This window comes from Anolis sagrei, chromosome X, assembly GCF_037176765.1.
Source record: "Anolis sagrei isolate rAnoSag1 chromosome X, rAnoSag1.mat, whole genome shotgun sequence".
NCBI lineage: Eukaryota > Metazoa > Chordata > Lepidosauria > Squamata > Dactyloidae > Anolis > Anolis sagrei.
In genome coordinates this window covers 83,853,955-83,872,986 of record NC_090034.1, presented here as the reverse complement: position 1 = coordinate 83,872,986, position 19,032 = coordinate 83,853,955, and the positions used below count along the sequence as shown (strand labels likewise).

The following is a 19,032-nucleotide window of genomic DNA, read 5'->3' as shown; positions in this document are numbered from 1 at the left end:
CTTTGGCCATCTGCCGGGGGTACTTTGAATGTGATTTTCCTGCTTCTTGGCAGGCGGTTGGAATGGTTGGCCCATGAGGTCTCTTCCAACTTAAGGATTATATGATTGTATGATTCACAATGTGATTTCCCCTTCCAGAAAGCATAATTGTTTATTTTATTTGTCTAATTGCTAGGGTGTTTTTTAAAAAATAAAATAAAAGTGCTTAGCAAAACTCCAGTGCATTAGCAAGTTACTCTTAGTTTGCTTTGCAACCCACCCTTTATTGCTTTCTTATCCAAGTAGTTTTGCCAGAGTAATCAGATGTTATACATTGAACTGCATTATAAGAGTCTACAATGACAATATAACAGTTTCAAACTGTTTTATATGGCAGTGCAGGTGGGGCCAAAGTAACAAGAAGATTTGGGATTTAGATCCACAGCTCTGGGGTTTTTTTTCTGCCTAAACATGCTGGCTTGTTACAAAGAGCTGGGTCATTTTAGTTATGGTGTTATCTTTGTATTTCTCTGTAGTTTTACAGTATTATTATTCCAAGCACCAACATATAAGAGTGCCTGCCATTCCAGCATGTCTCCTGTCAAAACAAGACATGGAGGGAGTGTATTTGTTTGGAAACCTCCAAGAAGTGCTTACCAACTTTAAAACAAGGTATTCTCTTCCTCAAAAATGGAAGAAGATGCAAACTTTGATTCACTTCCCTCCCCCCCCCATGTTTGGAGGCTTCGGACTGCCGGATGCCGTCCAGATGGGTAGACCCAATCCCACCCCCTACATCCCACGGCCGTACCTTGTGCTGGGGGACTCTGCAGCGGGGCTCCTGGCACTGTGGAGGGGGCGGCTCCATTAGCCCCCGCCATGACCGCCTGGCTACCAGACCCGCTGTTCTTAGTCCTCTCCCCAAACACCGCCAGTGGGGAGCTCAGCTCCTCGGCTCCTGTTGACCTTGGGCTCCTGGGGGGCTGCAAGTGGCCCGGTCCGAGCAAAGGCTTCTTGGCGATGGGAGGGGGCACCTTCTGGACTTTCTCGCCTGTAGCCTTCCCAGAGGCCTGGTGATGAAGCCCTGGGGCTGCCACGGACCGCTGGCCAGAGACGGTCATCAATTCGGCTACCAGATTCTTCTGCAAGTTGGCCTGGGCTTCCGGAGAAGACGAGCTCTCGATCACTAGTTTCTTGGGGCTCCTTGCAAAGATAAAGCTGGCCGTAGATGCCGGGGATTTGTGTAGCGGGGATGCTGGGCTATCCTTCACCTCGCCGGCTGCAGAGAGAGTCGAAGTGGGGAACGCAGGCAATGTCATCCGATTCCCAGCCTTCCTCTCCACCGCCGCTCCAAGGCCTGGCGTGTCTCTAGAAGACAAGGTGGAGGCCTTCAAGCGCACTGCGTTGTGCATAGGGTTTGAGGAGGCTCCTTCTTTAGACACAGACGGGTGGCCCCTCAAGGAGAGGGACTTCCGGATAGGTTTCTGGGGGGCAGTGGGCTGCTGTGGCCCTGTTTTGCCATTGATCCCCATGCTCGGGCCATTCTGCTCAGCTAACGGTTTGCCTATTGTCGGGACAGCTGCCGGACCATGGGCATCCATGTTGACCGAGCGCAAGCGCACCATCTGCAGCAGGGAGGGTGTGACAATGGGCAGATTAGCATCTTCCTTTGGCACAGAGCTGCTCTTGCTCCGAGCAGCCGGCTCCTTCTTCAGATCAGGGTGGAGGCCATTGGCCGGCTTCTTGAGGTTTGACGGAGCTTGGAAGGTAGTGGGTGAGGGCACAGATGATGATGACACTGTGGCCGGAGGCTTGTGGTGGTTTTTCTGGGCAGTGGGCAATTCTGCCATCGCTGCTGGGAGCTTGGGGGGTGGAGGGGGCTCTGGCGTAGAAGCTGGCAGTGGTGAGTCGCCTGGGACTCCTTGCTGTTGGCTCTTTGAGGACGCCATGGTGGAGGAGGAGGAAGGCAGAGAGGTGGGCGCGTCCTCCCCTGCAGACACGGCTCTTTGGTTGGTTGGTGGAACCCCAAGGGGTGGCCCATCAGTACCATTGGTGGAAGGCATTTCCTTGGCCGTTGCCACTGGCTGTGATTCTGGTGATAGCAGCAAAAAATACTCCTCATCCGGGGGAGGAAAGTCGGCCATTGAGAGATCCTGTTCCTCTGGTACTGGAGGCGGCGGAGGGGGCCACAGGGAATCCGGAGGAGCATCTGCAACAACCTCCAAAGGATTGGGAACAGCAGTAGCAAGAGCAGCGGGGGCTTCCAAACTTGACTCAGGCTTCTTTGCAGGGGGTGGTGGCGGGTGGTAGGCAGGAGGAGGCGACGGAGGAGGAGAGCCATTTCTGGGTTTCTGCATGTTGGTGATTGCCACATTGTCAGTTTTTGGCTCAGCTGGTTGGACCTTGGTGGGTGGAAGGCAGGTGGGAGCTGGGACCTTGGGGTGAGGAGGAATGATGAAACGCTCTGCTTTGTTCAACATGGTGCCATCAGTGACGACAGCCGACAGCGGGACTGTCGCCGAATCCGAGGTGGAAGAGGACAAGGAGGTCAATGAGGAGGAGACGGAGAGCCCCGCTGTTGGGGATTGGAGAGAGCAAACCCGTTCCGGCTTCTTTGGTTGTGGCCGCTTCTTCCCCGGCGAGGAGGCCTGGCCCAGGGGACTCTTGGCATGGAGGGTGGGCGTCCCACTCTGGCTGGAGTAGCCACTGGAGGGAGACATAGTGCGGCCAAAGCGGTCAGGAGAGCTGTTCTTGGAAGGGAGCCCCTGGTGTTCAGCCGCCCTCAGCTCCTCTGCCTCACGGAGTTTGTCCACAGTGATGGGGCTTCGGTGGGAGATGTCTGGAGAACAAGCCAAGCTGCTGCTCTCGCTCGGGCAAGATGGGGAGAAGACCTCATCCTCACCCGTCAAACTGAGGCTCACTTGCTGCCCCACAACCCACACCTCACTATTGTTGTTATGAGCTGGACGGCGGTCTGGCTTTGGAGGCAACCCCATGGCTCTGGGTGCCCCTTCGGCCTCCAGCTGCTGAGCCTTTTGGTGCAAAGAGTAGGTTCGGCGGGGGGGAGCAGGGGCTCTCTTCATCTTCCGGAGGGAGACGCTGCGGGTCGAGGAGCGGTCGCTCCGCAGGCTCACGCTGTCCGAACTGTCCGCTACGCTGCCGGTGCTGTATGCTGGAGAAGCCCGCCCGCTGCTGCCACCACCACTTCCGCCTGGAAGCCGTGTCACTCCCAAAAGGCTGGGAGAAGCAGGGATGGCACCAACCCTGGAGCCAGTGCCGCTGACAGAGCTGTAGGTGCTGAGCTGGTCTGGTTCATGCTGCCTGGAGGCCTGGCTGTTAGGCCCTGAGTCGCTGTTGTCCTTCTTCCCACCATGGGAGGAGATGGTAGAAGTGTTGGAGACGATGGTCTCAGTTGACTGGGAATGGCTCCAGTTGTCACTGGAGGAGGAGTGCTCCCGGCTGCGGGGCAACGGGGGGAAAAGGCCCACAGAGCGCACTGATGGGGATGGGCTGGCCGTAGAGAGACTGCAGCGGCTGAGAGTGCGCACCCGGTTGCGGGAGAGCGCAATGACGTCCACCATGGGAGGCATGACGGCATTGGGGATGATCTTGGATAGGTAGGTGCCCTGTGGGGAGATGGACATGACTGGGCCCAGGAGCTCCGGAGAGCCCGGCTGTGTAGTCATCCAGGGAACGGCCAGCGATTTGGGTCTCATCACCAGTGGGGAGAGCTTGGCCTCCGTTTTGCGGCCCAGAAGTGAGTCGTCATAATAGACGCGGTCAATGTGGCGCTGTAGGGCAGACTCCGCTGCAGATAATGTCGCTGTTGGTGCCATCGCTGCTGTCTTTACCTCAAGGGCCTGGAGGGAGACGCGGGCACCGCCTGTGGGGACAGCGGCCGGCTGGAGCTTGCCATCGATGGTGGGGATGAGGATGGTGTTGCCGGCCACCTGGCCACCGTTTGCCAGGGGCTGCGGACTGGGGGTGGATCTGACTGCGATGCTGCCCGGGCGTTTCTTTGGATCGTAGCCATTGCTCAGGCCTGGCGGAGAGACATAAAAGTGAGGTAAAGTGATCCACCTGAATGCAACATATTAGAAAGCGGGAGGAGGGTGGGAGGATTTGAATGCAGAACATACCAGTCCCAGAAGTGCACTCAAGTCAGAGGGATGTTTCGGGGGACTGGTTAGCCCTTGGGGTCCCTTCCAATGTCCCAATTCCACTGACTCACACAGTTACGGCAAACCAGGGATGGGCTAAATGCAACCCACCAGATATTTTTGGACTGCAGTCCTCCCTGTGTTCTTGACTAAAGGCTATACTGGCCAGGGATAGGATGGGATGTAGTCCAACATCATCTAGACAACAGGATTTTCCACTCACTGGGTGAACCATGCATTTTGCAAAAAAGAGACAAGCAAAAGCACCGTATCTCTTCAATTAAGAGTGTTTGCATCCAGATGTCTGGCCCAGGACAAGGCTGCCTCTTAAAACGTTTCCTGGCTCTCAAACCTCAGTCTGACTCCAATGTCCACAAATCCCTTTCCCAGACCCCTCTAGAAAGTCAATCGTTTGCCAGAAAAGCAACCAGAATTGAATGCACAAAGAAGTTTAGATCGATATGTTGAATTTCCATCTGTATCCCTGGTTGCATTGAGGAGAGGCCAATTCCCATGTCCGATGGAGTAGTGAGTCCACTCTGGGTTTTAGTCCCAACATTAGCCTATTGCGAGGACAGGTTTTGGCACCGTGTGTCCCTGCTTTCAGCTCTGGACCAAAAATCCAGAGTGGATTCATCATCCCAGTGACATCCTAACACATTTTCCAGGTCTACTGTTGCCATTTTGTACTTTGCGGGAAGGTGTTTATTGAATTGGTTTATTCAGATGCCTCCCAGCGACACCCCCACCTTTATCCTAAGAGAGACTCACCAAGTTCCTTCTGCACATGATGGGGTAGCCCCAGGACTGTGGTCCTCCTCTCTCTCCTCCTCTTCTCTCCCTTCCCAGATTTCGGAAACGAATCATGCGGCCGGAAAGTAGAACCTGGATATGGGCAGAGTCTGAATTACCATATTGACTTGAGTATCATGCACCATCAAATCTAATGTGCACTTTCAAAACCCTGAAACTATATATATATATATATATATATATATATATATATATATACATATATATATATACACTAGCTGTCCCCTGCCACGCATTGCTGTGGCCCACTCTGGTGGTCATGGGGGTTCTAGCCCAATTCTATTGCTGGTGGAACCACTGGGGGGGTTGTGAGAGGGGTCACCAAAGACCATCAGAAAACACAGTATTTTCTGTTGGTCATGGGAATTCTGTGTTGGAAGTTTGGCCCAATTCTATGCTGTTTGTTTGTAGATGAACTATAAATCCCAGCAACTACAACTCCCATCTGTCAAGGTCTATTTCCCCCCAACTCCAGCAGTGCTCACATTTGCGCTTATTGAGTATTTGTGTCAAGTTTGGTCCAGATCCCTCATTGTTTGAGTCCACAGTGCTTTCTGTATGTAGGTGAGCTACAACTCCCAAACTCAAGGTCAGTGTCCACCAAAACTTTCCAGTATTTTCTCTTGATCACGGGAGTTCTGTGTGCCAAGTTTAGTTCAATTCTATCATTGGTGGAGTTCAGAATGCTCTTTGATTGTAGGTGAACTATAAATCCCAGCAACTACAACTCCCAAAAGACAAAATTAATTTTTTGGAGTGAAGGACACACATTGGGTTGTTAGGTGTCTGGTGTCCAAATTTGGTGTCAATTCGTCCAGTGGTTTTTGAGTTCTGTTAATCCCACAAACGAACATTACATTTTTATTTATATAGATGCTGGAAAATGTAATGGGTAGCAGAAAAAACGTCTCTTCTTCGTAATTTGGCCAAAAAAGGTCTCCAGGGCAACAGAAAACAAAGCCCGCTCCCTCTTCCTTATGACATCATTTTGCATATTTATACAGGCTTCACATGTCTCCTCTCAGCCTTCTCTTCTGAGGCTATACAGACCCAGCTCTTTTAGCCGCTCCTCATGAGGATTCATGGTCTCCAGACATTTGACCCTTTTAATTCCCCTCGTCCTCTGGGCCCCTTCCAGCTTACAGTCTCACTCTTAAATTGCTTTGTCCAGAATTACAGACAAGTGAAGATTATCAAGTGTCAAAGCAGAGTCCAGGAGGACCCCCAAGCTGCGGACCTGTGTCCTCAGAGGGAGTGCGACCCCATCGAGCACAGGTAGCCACCCAATACCCCGTTCAGTCATTGTCGACATTCATTTTGCTAGTTTTGGCCAATCTTCTCTGTAATCCGTTGAGATCATTTTGAATTCTGATCCTGTCCTCTGGGGCATTAGCTATCCCTCTCAATTTGATCCCAACTGCAAACTGGATCTGCATTCCCTCTAAACCAGTGGTTCTCAACCTTCCTAATCGAAATTTATTTTCGTTGCTACTTCATAACTGTAATTTTGCTACTGTTATGAACTGTAATGTAAATATTTGATACATATTTTCATTCACTGGACTAAATTGGGCACAAATACCCGATACGCCCAAATGTGAACACTGGTGGAGTTTGGGGGAAATAGACCTTGACATAGTTTTGCTACTGTTATGAATAATGTAAATATCTGATATACAGGATGCATTTTCATTCACTGGACCAAATCTAGCACAAATACCCGATATGCCCAAATGTGAATACTGGTAGAGTTGTGGGGGAGGGGTTTGATTTTGTCATTTGGGAGTTGTAGTTGCTGAGATTTATAGTTCACCTACAATCAAAGAGCATTCTGAACTCCACCAAGGATGGAATTGAACCACACTTGGCACACAGAATTCCCATGACCAACAGAAAATCCTGGAAGGGTTTGGTGAGCATTGACCTTGAGTTTTGGAGTTGTAGTTCACCTACATCCAGACAGCACTGTGGACTCAAACAATGATAGATCTGGACCAAACTTCGCACAAATACTCAATATGCCCAAATGTGAACACTGGTGGAGTTTGTGGGAAAATAGATCTTGACGTTTGGGAGTTGTAGTTGCTGAGATTTATAGTTCACCTACAATCAAAGAGCATTCTGAACTCCACCAAGGATGGAATTGAACCACACTTGGCACACAGAATTCCCATGACCAACAGAAAATCCTGGAAGGGTTTGGTGAGCATTGACCTTGAGTTTTGGAGTTGTAGTTCACCTACATCCAGACAGCACTGTGGACTCAAACAATGATAGATCTGGACCAAACTTCGCACAAATACTCAATATGCCCAAATGTGAACACTGGTGGAGTTTGTGGGAAAATAGATCTTGACGTTTGGGAGTTGTAGTTGCTGAGATTTATAGTTCACCTACAATCAAAGAGCATTCTGAACTCCACCAATGAGGGAATTGAACCAAACATGGCACACAGAATTCCCATGACCAACAGAAAATCCTGGAAGGGTTTGGTGAGCATTGACCTTGAGTTTTGGAGTTGTAGTTCACCTACATCCAGACAGCACTGTGGACTCAAACAATGATAGATCTGGACCAAACTTCGCACAAATACTCAATATGCCCAAATGTGAACACTGGTGGAGTTTGTGGGAAAATAGATCTTGACGTTTGGGAGTTGTAGTTGCTGAGATTTATAGTTCACCTACAATCAAAGAGCATTCTGAACTCCACCAATGAGGGAATTGAACCAAACTTGGCACACACTTCTTCCATGACTAACAGAAAATACTGGAAGGGTTTGGTGGGCAATGCCCTTTGGTTTTGGAGTTGTAGTTCACCTACATCGCAAGATCACTGTGGACTCAAACAAGGATGGATCTGGACCAAACTCTACACGAATACTCAATATGCCCAAATGTGAACACTGGTGGAGTTTGGGGAAAATAGACCTTGACATTTGGGAGTTGTAGTTGCTGGGATTTATAGTTCACCTACAATCAAAGAGCATTCTGAACTCCACCAATGAGGGAATTGAACCAAACTTGGCACACAGTTCTCCCATGACTAACAGAAAATACTGGAAGGGTTTGGTGGGCAATGCCCTTTGGTTTTGGAGTTGTAGTTCACCTACATCGCAAGATCACTGTGGACTCAAACAAGGATGGATCTGGACCAAACTCTACACGAATACTCAATATGCCCAAATGTGAACACTGGTGGAATTTGGGGAAAATAGACCTTGACATTTGGGAGTTGTAGGTGCTGGGATTTATAGTTCACCTACATTCAAAGAGCATTCCAACCCCCACAAATGATAGAATTGGGCCAAACTTCCCACACAGTCTTCGGCAACCCTTTGACACCCCTTTGCTTCCCCCCCCCCCCCCCAGGACCCTGACCCTCAGGTTGAGAGATGCTGATTTAGTGGTTAACCTACTTGGAGCACACTTTTGGACCCAATGGCCAATGGGGTTTTCCAACCCTATAATGGTTCTGAGGAGGAACCATTGGAGGGAGGGGTTAACAAGAAGAGGGAGAGATCCTGTTGAAGGGAGTATTTTAAAACCATGACATGGGAGGAGATGTGGCCAGCCTGTGTGATGGGAAATGAAGCAGGTGGCTGTGCTACACAAGGGAAAAGGCGATGCTATGTGATGGGGGCAAGTGAATTCTCTTGTCTCCTTTAAAGACAGAAACCCATGCAAAGAAGACAAATGCAATGAGGACCCAGGGCTTCAAAGCCAATACCTTTGCGCTGGATCATCTCGGAGCGAACAGAGAGGGCATCTTCGGAGGTAGTTTCCGTGGTGCATGATGGCGTCTGGCTCCGGATCGAGATGTCGTCGCCTTCTATGGATGACGGAGAAGACTGGAGGGAGGAGAGGGAAGAGCAAATAAGCGAAATGCCATAAGTTAGTAATGGCTTGAAAACAAACAGCAATGAAACAAACAAACACAAATTGGACAAATGATCTGGAATAATGAAGGGAAGCACTCTAAACAAGGTGCGGAAAGAGTGGGAGAAAGTGGAGCGATTTCTCAAGGAATATGTCTTACAACAGGAAGGGTAGACAATTTCTACCAATAAATAAAATATGAATGGGGAATTCATGGGAATAGTGAGCAACTCTATAAAAAGAAGGACTCAAAAAGCTTTAAAAGTATAAACATTGGAAGAATAAGGAAGTAATAGTTGTCCTCCCAACCCTGCTCTATGCCTGCGAAACGTGGACTGTCTACAGACGTCACATGCAACTCCTGGAATGATTCCATCAGCGCTGCCTCTGGAAAATCCTGCAAATTTCTTGGGAAGACAAGTGGACAAACGTCAGCGTGCTGGAAGAAGCAAAGACCACCAGCATTGAAGCGATGGTCCTCTACCATCAACTCAGCTGGACCAGCCACGTTGTCCGGATGCCTGACCACCGTCTCCCAAAGCAGTTGCTCTACTCTGAACTTAAGAACGGAAAACGGAATGTTGGTGGACAGGAAAAGAGATTCAAAGATGGCCTCAAAGCCAACCTTAAAAACTCTGGCATAGACACTGAGAACTGGGAAGCCCTGGCCCTTGAGCGCTCCAGCTAGAGGTCAGCTGTGACCAGCAGTGCTGCAGAATTCGAGGAGGCACGAGTGGAGGGTGAAAGAGAGAAACGTGCCAGGAGGAAGGCGCATCAAGCCAACCCCGACCGGGTCCGCCTTCCACCTGGAAACCAATGCCTTCACTGTGGGAGAAGATGCGGGTCAAGAATAGGGCTCCACAGCCACCTACAAACCCACAAAAATAGTCATCAAGGAAGACCATCTTACTCGTCCAACAAGGGATCACCTAAGTAAGTAAGTAAGTAGTTGTCTCTGTAAACACAAATAAACATTAAGTATTTAATGTGTTACTGAAGGCTTTCATGACTGGAATCACTGATTGCTGTGAGTTTTCTGGGCTGTATGGCCATGTTGCAGAAGCATTCTCTCCTGACGTTTCGCCTGCATCTATGGCAGGCATCCTCAGAGTTTATGAGCTCTGAGGATGCCTGCCATAGATGAAGGCAAAACATCAGGAGAGAATGCTTCTGGAAAATGGCCATACACCCTGGGAAACTCGCAACAACCCAGTGATTCTGGCTATGAAAGCCTTCGACAATACATTATTATTATTATTATTATTATTACTATACTACTAGACATAGTAGTAAGCAGTCATGCTGCTGCTTCTCTCCCAAAGGAGACTCCAAGCAGCTAACATTTTAAAAAATCAGATAATGTGTAAATTAAAATTGAAAGCCTACAAACATTAAAATAGACTATGACAGGCATCCTCACAGGTTATGAGGTCTGCTCAAAACTAGGCAAGTGAGGTTTATATATTTCTGTGAAATGTTCAAAGTGGGAGAAAGGATTCCGCTTGAGGCAAGTGTGAATGTGGCAAATGGCCACCTTGATTAGCATGTAATGGCCTTGCAGCTTCAAAGCCTGGATGATTGTTGCCTGGGGGAATCTTTTGTTGGGAGGTGTTAGTTGGCCCTGAATTTCAGTGGCTTCTCTGCTATGCAGGTTGAATTAGCCTGCAGCACCTAATGAACCAAACTGAACACATCATATTATTTGAGAACAACTACCATATGCCCGGAGTGTGGTGGAGGCTCCTTCTTGGGAGGCTTTTGAACAGAGGCTGGATGGCCATCTGTCAGGTATGCTTTTAATATGATTTTCCTGCTTTATGGCAGGGGGTTGGACTGGATGGCCCACAAAGTCTCTTCCAACTCTATGATTCTATATCAGACTACACAGAAAAGCCATTGAAATCCACAAGCATGTGGGCAATTTCAACAGAAAAGAGGAAACCATGAAAAAGAACAAAATCTGACTACCAATGTTAAAAAAAAACTCAAAACTCAGGACAGTAAATAAAGTACAACACTCAAAAAGCAGGAGAATTCCAAAAAAGAATCAATCAGGACCAACTAATCACCTCCCCACAAAGTATTCCCCCAGGCAGCAACCAGCCAGGCTTTGAAACTGAAATGCCATTCAATGCTAATCAAGGTAGCCATTTGCAACATTCACACTTGTCTCAAGCAGACAAGTTCCTTCTCCCACCCTGGACATTCCACAGATATATAAACCTCACTTGCCTAGCTTCCAACAGACCCCACAACCTCTGAGCATGCCTGCCATAGATGTAGGCGAAACATCAGGAGAGAATGCTTCTGGAACATGGCCATACAGAACAGACAACTCACAACAACCCATTAAATATTTAAGTTTTCTTTTCACCAAATGGAACACACAAGTCAATTAACCTCAAAGGGAAGGAATGAAGTCTAGACGAGACGCCAAAGTGGTGTCTTTAATATTTAATTGGATTATGTTGTCCTTGTTTGGTTTTAGGGTGTCCTCTTTCTTTGTCCTTTTCGATGATGTTTTTTTTTGTTGAAACTTGATTAAAACATTTTTTAAAAAAGAAAGAAAACAAAGGTTGGGTTGTTGTAGGTTTTTTTCGGGCTATATTACCATGTTCTAAAGACATTTTCTCCTGACGTTTCGCCTGCATCTATGGCAAGCATCCTCAGAGGTAGTGAGGTCTGTTGGAACTAGGAAAAAGGGTTTATATATCTGTGGAATGACCAGAATGGGACAAAGGACTCTTGTCTGTTGAAGCTAGGTGTGAATGTTTCAACTGATCACCTTGATTAGCATTTGATTGCCTGGCAGTGCCTGGAGCAATCTTTTGTTGAGAAGTGATTAGATGTCCTTGTTTGTTTCTTCTCTGTTGTTGTGCTGTTCTAATTTTAGAGTTTTTTAAACAAAGGTTGTGAGTTTTCCAGGCTGTATGGCCATGTTCCTGAAGCATTCTCTCCTGACGTTTTGCCTGCATCCATGGCAGGCATCAGAGCCTCTGAGTATGCCTGCCATAGATGCAGGTGAAATGTCAGGAGAGAATGCTTCTGGAACATGGCGAGACAGCCCGGAAAACTCACAACAACCCAGTGATTCCGGCCATGAAAGCCTTCGACAATACAAAGAAAACAAACAAAATTGCAAAGTCTGCAACACCCCACCTGTCCACCAGGTGGTGCTATGAGCCAACATAATTTCCATTATTATCTGCAGCATCAGTCTCTTTCAGGAAACTCCTTTGCTGATTAAAGGCAGCCATGAACTCAGATGACAATCTGCTATTATTTTGTGCATTTCTTTAACATTTAAGACAAATATTTGGGCTTCAACGTGAGAAGACGGCGGATGCAGGCTGGAGGTCACCAATATTGTTTGCTAACCAATGTATTTGAAGGACTATGTATTGTCGAAGGCTTTCATGGCTGAAATCACTCGGTTGTTGTAGGTTTTTCGGGCTATATGGCCATGTTCTAGAAGCATTCTCTCCTGACATTTCATCTGCATTTATGGCAAGCATCCTCAGAGGTTGTGAGGACTGTCGGTGAAACTGATTTCACGGCATCGTTGCCTCCAAAACATGGTGCACACAGATCAGGAGAGCCGTTCAATCTGTTCCAGGTTTGGCTTGTTGTGCGTTTTCTGGGCTGTGTGGTCATGTTCCAGAAGCATTCTCTCCTAATGTTTCGCCTGCACCTATGACAGACATCCTCAGAGGTTGTGAGGTCTGTTGGAAACTAGGAAAATGGGGTTTATATATCCAGGGTGGGAGAAAGAACTCTTGTCTGTTTGAGATAGGTGTGAATGTTGCAACTGGCCACCTTGATTAGCATAGAATGGCCTTTCAGTTTCAAAGCCTGGCTGGTTGCTGCCTCAGGGAATCCTTTGTTTGGAGGTGTTCGCTGACCCTGATTGATTATTGTCTGGAATTCCTCTGCCTTTTGAGTGTTCCTCTTTATTTACTATCCTGATTTTAGAGGTTTTTTAAAATACTGGTAGCCAGACCTCACAACCTCTGAGGATGCCTGTCATAGATGCAGGTGAAACATCAGGAGAGAATGCTGAATGAATGAGGACCGGGCTGTGGCGCAGCTAGTTAGTAGCTAGCTGCATTAAATCACTACTGACCGAGAGGTCATGAGTTCGAAGCCAACCTCGGTTGGAGTAAGCTCCCGACCATTAATAGTCTAGCTTGCTGTCGACCTATGCGGCCCGAAAGACAGTTACTGGAACGTACTTACTTAGTCCTAATCTTTTTTATACTGGTTTTAAACCACTTCATTGGATGTGTTGCAATAGCAGGTTCCCAGATTAGTTTAGTGTTTACATCTTATTTTATTTTTCTGGTTATTTAATATTTTATGTTTATTTTACTTAAAGGTAAGTGATATTTGTCTTTACTTTTTTTTTTTTTGGTCAGGAGTGACTCCTGGTGTGAGAGAATTGGCCGTCTGCAAGGACGTTGCCCAGGGGACGCCTGGATGATTTGATGTTTTTATCATCCTTGTGGGAGGCTTCTCCCATGTCCCCGCATGAGGAGCTGGGCCTGATAGAGGGAGCTCATCCGCCTCTCCCCGGATTCGAACCTGTGACCTGTCGGTCTTCAGTCCTGCCGGCACAGGGGTTTACTTAAAGGTAAGTGATATTTGTCTTTATTTCAATATTAATGTAGCACAAATCCTATGTAAAATCATACTACGCATTTTTGACATTAATATTGAAATCTGAAATATATACAGAAAGTAGGAAATTTAGGTACCGCTTTATGCTGGGAGGCTAATTTAACTAATTTACGACGCCATACAGCTTTCCAGCAGCGTGCGTAAGAATGTGGAAGTACTCCATCAAGAACTTGGTGTTACAAGTGGACGGTGAAGAGACAGCTCCCCCCTGTGGCCAGAATCGAGCATACTCTCATGAAGCTGGAAAGCTGTAATGTTAAATTGCCTCTGTGTCTGTCTATATATATGTTGTATGTCTAATGGCATTGAATGTTTGCCACCAGAACTTTGAGATCTTCCGGGGAGGCCCGGCTCTCGATCCCGCCGGCTTCTCAAGCACGGCTGGCGGGGACGAGAGATAGGGCCTTCTCGGTGGTGGCCCCTCGGCTGTGGAACGCCCTTCCTGCGGACATTAGGCAGGCACCATCTCTCATGGCATTCCAAAAAAAGTTGAAGACCTGGATGTTTGTGCAGGCGTTCGAGTAATCTAGTGCAATATTGGTAATTGAACATAGGAATGGAACAATGGACGACGAACCTGGACTACGCTTGGATAATGAGACGATTGGGCTAGTTATTGTAATAATTGTTAGTGTAATTGCTTGTTGTTTATTAATTGGATAATGTGTTAAGTGGTCAATTGTTATATGTGCATTGAATTATTGCTGTTTTTACTGTGTGTAAACCGCTGTGAGTCGCCTTCGGGCTGAGAACAGCGGTATATAAGCAAAGTAAATAAATAAATACAGTAAATAAATTATGTGCATTGTAATCCGTCCTGAGTCCCCTATGGGGTGAGAAGGGCGGAATATAAATACTGTAAATAAATGCTTCTGGAACATGGCCATACAGCCCAGAAAACACACAACAACCCATTGATTCTGGCCATGAAAGCCTTCGACAATACATTGTTCCAAGTTTGACTCCCAATGGAAAGGAGCCACTCAAAATGCAGAACTCGTTGCCAGAAAAGGCTCAAAGGGACTTGAATGGACTCACAACCCCATCGACAAGGATGGAAGCCACTACTCCCAACAGGTTTCCCATGAGCAGAAATGAGCCCAGAGGCATCCCAGGCCTGGAGCAAATATGCATCCAAATGTGATGCCAGGAGCATTGAAGGCAATAGGCATTTCTGACCCACGATCCAATGGGGAGAGAAGGGAAAGGAGGCCGCAGGGAAGTAAAGGGGCAAAGTGCAGTTGGCTCCAGCCAAGGTAAATAAGGACAAGAGCAAACGCATACACGCCCATGCGCAGAAGTACAAGAAGGCTCTCCGTTTGCAGAACTATTTCTGCAAGCACAGCAAGGATTTCCCCCAATGGATCTGATCCTTGCTGCCTATCTCTTGCACCTACATGGACATTCACAAGCTCCTTCTTGGAAGTTTTTAAAAGCTGAGACTGGGTGGCCATCTGTCAGGAGGGCTTTGATTGTGTCTTCCGGGAAAAAAGAATAGGGCTGGACTGGATGGTCCTTGGCAGTCCCTTTCAAAACTTGTGCCTAGTACCATATTGAAGTCTCCCTCTATGAAGGTTTTAAAGCAGAAACGAGATGGCCATTGATTGTTGAAGGCTTTCATGGCCGAAATCACTGGGTTGCTGTGAGTTTTCCAATCTGTATGGCCATGATCCAGAAGCATTCTCTCCTGATATTTCACATACATCTATGGTAGGCATCCTCAGAGGTTGTGACGTCTGTTGGAAACTAGGCAAGTGGGGTTTATATATCTGTGGAATGATGTCTGCTTGAGGCAGGTGTTAATGTTGCACCTTGATTAGCATTGAATGGCCTTGCAGCTTCAAGGTCTGGCTGCTTACTGTCCGAGGGAATCCTTTGTTGGGAGGTGTTAGCTGGCCCTGATTGTTTCTTATCTGGAATTCCCCCGCTTTTTAAGTGTTGCTCTTAATTTACTGTTATACTTCTGGATTTTTTAAAATACAGATAGCCAGATTTTGTTCATTTTCATGGTTTGCTCCTTTTTTATTGAAATTGTCCACCTGCTTGGGGATTTCAATGGCTTCTCTGTGTAGTCTGACATGGTAGTTGGTTCAGCATTTCAAAGTTCTCAAATAACACAGCATTTCTGTGTTCTCAAATGGCCATCTGTCGGGAGGGCTTTGGTTGCGTCTCCCTGCAAGGAAAAGTGGGGCTTGACTGAATGGTGCTTGGGGATCCCTTTCAAATCTAGACTGCATGGGAGTCCAATGGTGTCTCTTTTTCTGGAGCTTTTTAAGCAGACGCTAGATGGCCATCTGTCAGGAGGGCTTTTATTGTGTCTTCTTGCAAGGAAAAATGGGGTGGGTGGTGTTCAGGGGATCCCTTTCAAATCTAGTAAAGCAGATGCTGGATGGCCATCTGTTGGGACAGCTTTGATTGTGTCTTCCTGCAAAGAAGAGCTGGGTGGTGCTTTGGGGATCCCTTTCTAATCTAGTGAAATGTTGCATGGGGGTCTAATTAAGTCTTTTTCTCTGGAGGTTTTTAAGCAGAGGCTGGATGGCCATCTGTCGGGAGGGCTTTGATTGTGACTTCCTGCCAGGAAGAATGGGGCTAGACTGGATGGTGCTTGGGGATCCCTTTCAAATCTAGACTGCATGGGAGTCCAATGATGTCTCTTTCTCTGGAGGTTTTTAAGCTGAGGCAGGATGGCCTCTGTCGGGAGGGCTTTGATTGTGTCTTCTTGCAAGGAAAAATGGGGCTGGGGTGGATGGTGCTCAGGGGATCCCTTTCAAATCTAGTGAAATACAGACTGCATGGGAGTCCAATTATGTCTCTTTCTCTGGAGGTTTTAAAGCTGAGGCAGGATGGCCTCTGTCGGGAGGGCTTTGATTGTGTCTTCTTGCAAGGAAAAATGGGGCTTTCAAATCTAGTGAAATATAGACTTCATAGGAGTCCAATGATGTCTCTTCCTCTGGAGGTTTATAAGCAGATGCTGGATGGCCATCTGTTGGGACGGCTTTGATTGTGTCTTCCTGCAAAGAAGAGCTGGGTGGTACTTGGGGGATCCCTGTCAAATCTAGTGAAATATAGACTGCATGGGGATCTAAATGTGTCTTTTTCTCTGGAGGTTTTTAAGCAGAGGCTGGATGGCCATCTGTCGGGAGGGCTTTGATTGTGACTTCCGGCAAGGAAGGATGGGGCTAGACTGGACGGTGCTTGGGGATCCCTTTCAAATGTAGAGAAATATAGACTGCATGGGAGTCCAATTATGTCTCTTTCTCTGGAGGTTTTTATGCACGGGCTGGATGTCCATCTGTCAGGAGGGCTTTGATTGTGCCTTTCTGCCTGACAGAAGGATGTCCCTTGGGGATCCTTTCCAACTCTAACCACACAAGACCAGCTTACATTTGTGACCCTAATGCAGCAGGAAAAGAAAACCCAGAATTTTTGATTTGGTTTTAAAGCACAGAGGAAATCTAAGCACAAAGCAAACAAAACAACCCACTGGATAGAACTGGGGGAGGATGGAAGGGGGACAGCAAAGAGTTAGCATTTAAAAAGTGGGGGGAAAGATATGGTATTGCAATAGCAATGCATGACAAACACCCACAAAGGGAAGGACTTACCTGGATGCTGCTGGCATCGCTGTGGTCCCAGGCCCTCTTGGTCTGCTTGTGTTTCTCTAAAAGGCAACAGCAAAAGAAACATCGTAACCTGGGTCGGGACGCCCCGGAGGGCCCTAAAAGGGGGTCCAGCGTCTCTGAAACAGCAGAGGGGACTCTCCAAATCCACCCGCTGGTCTCTGTCTTGGGACTGGCCGCATCCCCTGCACTGGCCAGAATAGTCACCCAGAATGGCCAGAAGGAAAGGGTCACCGGTTGGACTCTGGCCCCATGCCGTCCCTCCTGCGCAGCTGCAAAGGGTAACCAGAGGCGAGTGGCCTTTCTGTGCACCATGCAGAGAACTTAATAGGGAGATTATAAAAGGTGCTATTCACTGAAGGAAGAATTTGCTGTATTTACTAATTTACTAATGCTCACTTTTTCCCCTAGATTGCCTTCCCAAAATTAGGGTGTGCATTAGATTCGCATAATATAGCAATCTTCGTAGGTAACAGTTTCCCCTTGACATTAAGTCTAGTCATGTCCAACTCTGGGGGGTGGTGCTCATCTCCATTTCTAAGCCAAAGAGCCGGCGTTGTCCGTAGACACCTCCAAGGTCATGTGGCCAGCATGACTGTATGGAGTGATGTTAAAAGGTAAAGGTAAAGGTAGTCCCCTGACATTAAATCCAGTCATGTCTGACTCTGGGGTGTGGTGCTCATCTCCATTTCTAAGCCGAAGAGCCAGCGTTGTCCGTAGACACCTCCAAGGTCATGTGGCCAGCATGGCTGCATGGAGCGCTGTTACCTTCCCGCCGGAGCGGTACCTATTGATCTATTCACATTTGCATGTTTTCGAACTGCTAGGTTGGCAGAAGCTAGGGCTGACAGCGGAAGCTCACGCCGCTCCCCGGAATCGAACCTGCGACCTTTTGATCAACAAGCTCAGCAGCTCGGTGCTTTAACCCACTGCGCCACCGGGGGCTCCATACGCCACCGGGAGTGATGTTACCTTCCCGCAAAAGCGGTACCTATTGATCTACTCACATTTGCATTTTTTTGAACTGCTTGGTTGGCAGAAGCTGGGCCTAACAGCAGGAGCTCACCCCGTCCCATGAATTCAAACCACCGACTTTCTGGCTAGCAAGTGCTGCAGCTTAGTGGTTTAAACCACTGCACCACCGTGCCCCCCTAATCTTAGTACTGAGCCAAAGCAAAAGGATATGCTACTTCAGGAGCCACTGGAACTCCTTTTTGAGGGATGTCATCTCTAATTTAATGGTCATGGCTAAATGCTATGCAATCCTAGGATTTTTAGTTTAGTGAGGCATCCACCTTCTTTAGCAGCCCATATGATCCCAAACGACACCCCCCAAGACTCCATAGCATTAAGCCAGGGCAGTTCATTCTACAGCATAGATGCACCCAAGGTTTTCTTTTCCATCGCTAAAAGCTTTTGCTTTCAGAGAAGTAATTATAGGCAGGCAGCCACTGTAATGCACACCTCTTTGGCCAGATTACAAAGAGGGCACTTTTTGCTGCCGTGAATTACATTTGGCAGCAAATACTTTCTTTGATTTCCGGGTTTTGAAATTTGAGGTGTGCATTAGATTCGATGGCACCTGAATATGAGGAAGAACTTCCTAACTGTAAGAGTTGTTCAGCAGTGAAACTCTCTGCCCTGGAGTGTGGTGAAGGCTTCTTCTTTGGAGGCTTTTAGACAGAGGCTGGATGGCCATCTGTTGGGGTGCTTTGAATGCAATTTTCCTGCTTCTTGGCAAGAGGTTGGACTGGATGGCTCATGAGGTCTCTTTCCAGCTCTATGAGTCTATGGTTCTATAATACAGTAATGCAGGTCGAAACTCCAATGGCCACCATTGCCATGACCTACAGCAACTTCCATTGTCACCACTGTCCAAGCTCTATGGCTTTAAAACAAGGAGAG

The 19,032-nt window shown here is 47.6% G+C and overlaps 1 protein-coding gene across 3 annotated transcripts in view; it reads right to left on the bottom strand.

Annotated features, from left to right (window-relative positions):
- Window positions 1-19,032, bottom strand: part of NHSL3 (NHS like 3) — a 104,238-nt gene that overhangs the window by 3,561 nt on the left and 81,645 nt on the right. For all 3 annotated transcript variants that reach the window (XM_067460603.1, XM_067460604.1, XM_067460605.1), the window contains exons 3-6: window positions 17,113-17,168; window positions 8,682-8,802; window positions 4,911-5,024; window positions 791-4,021 (exon numbers count right to left, since the gene is read on the bottom strand). In XM_067460603.1, coding sequence (XP_067316704.1) covers window positions 791-4,021; window positions 4,911-5,024; window positions 8,682-8,802; window positions 17,113-17,168 — 3,522 coding nt within the window. The remainder of the gene's footprint in view (window positions 1-790; window positions 4,022-4,910; window positions 5,025-8,681; window positions 8,803-17,112; window positions 17,169-19,032) is intronic.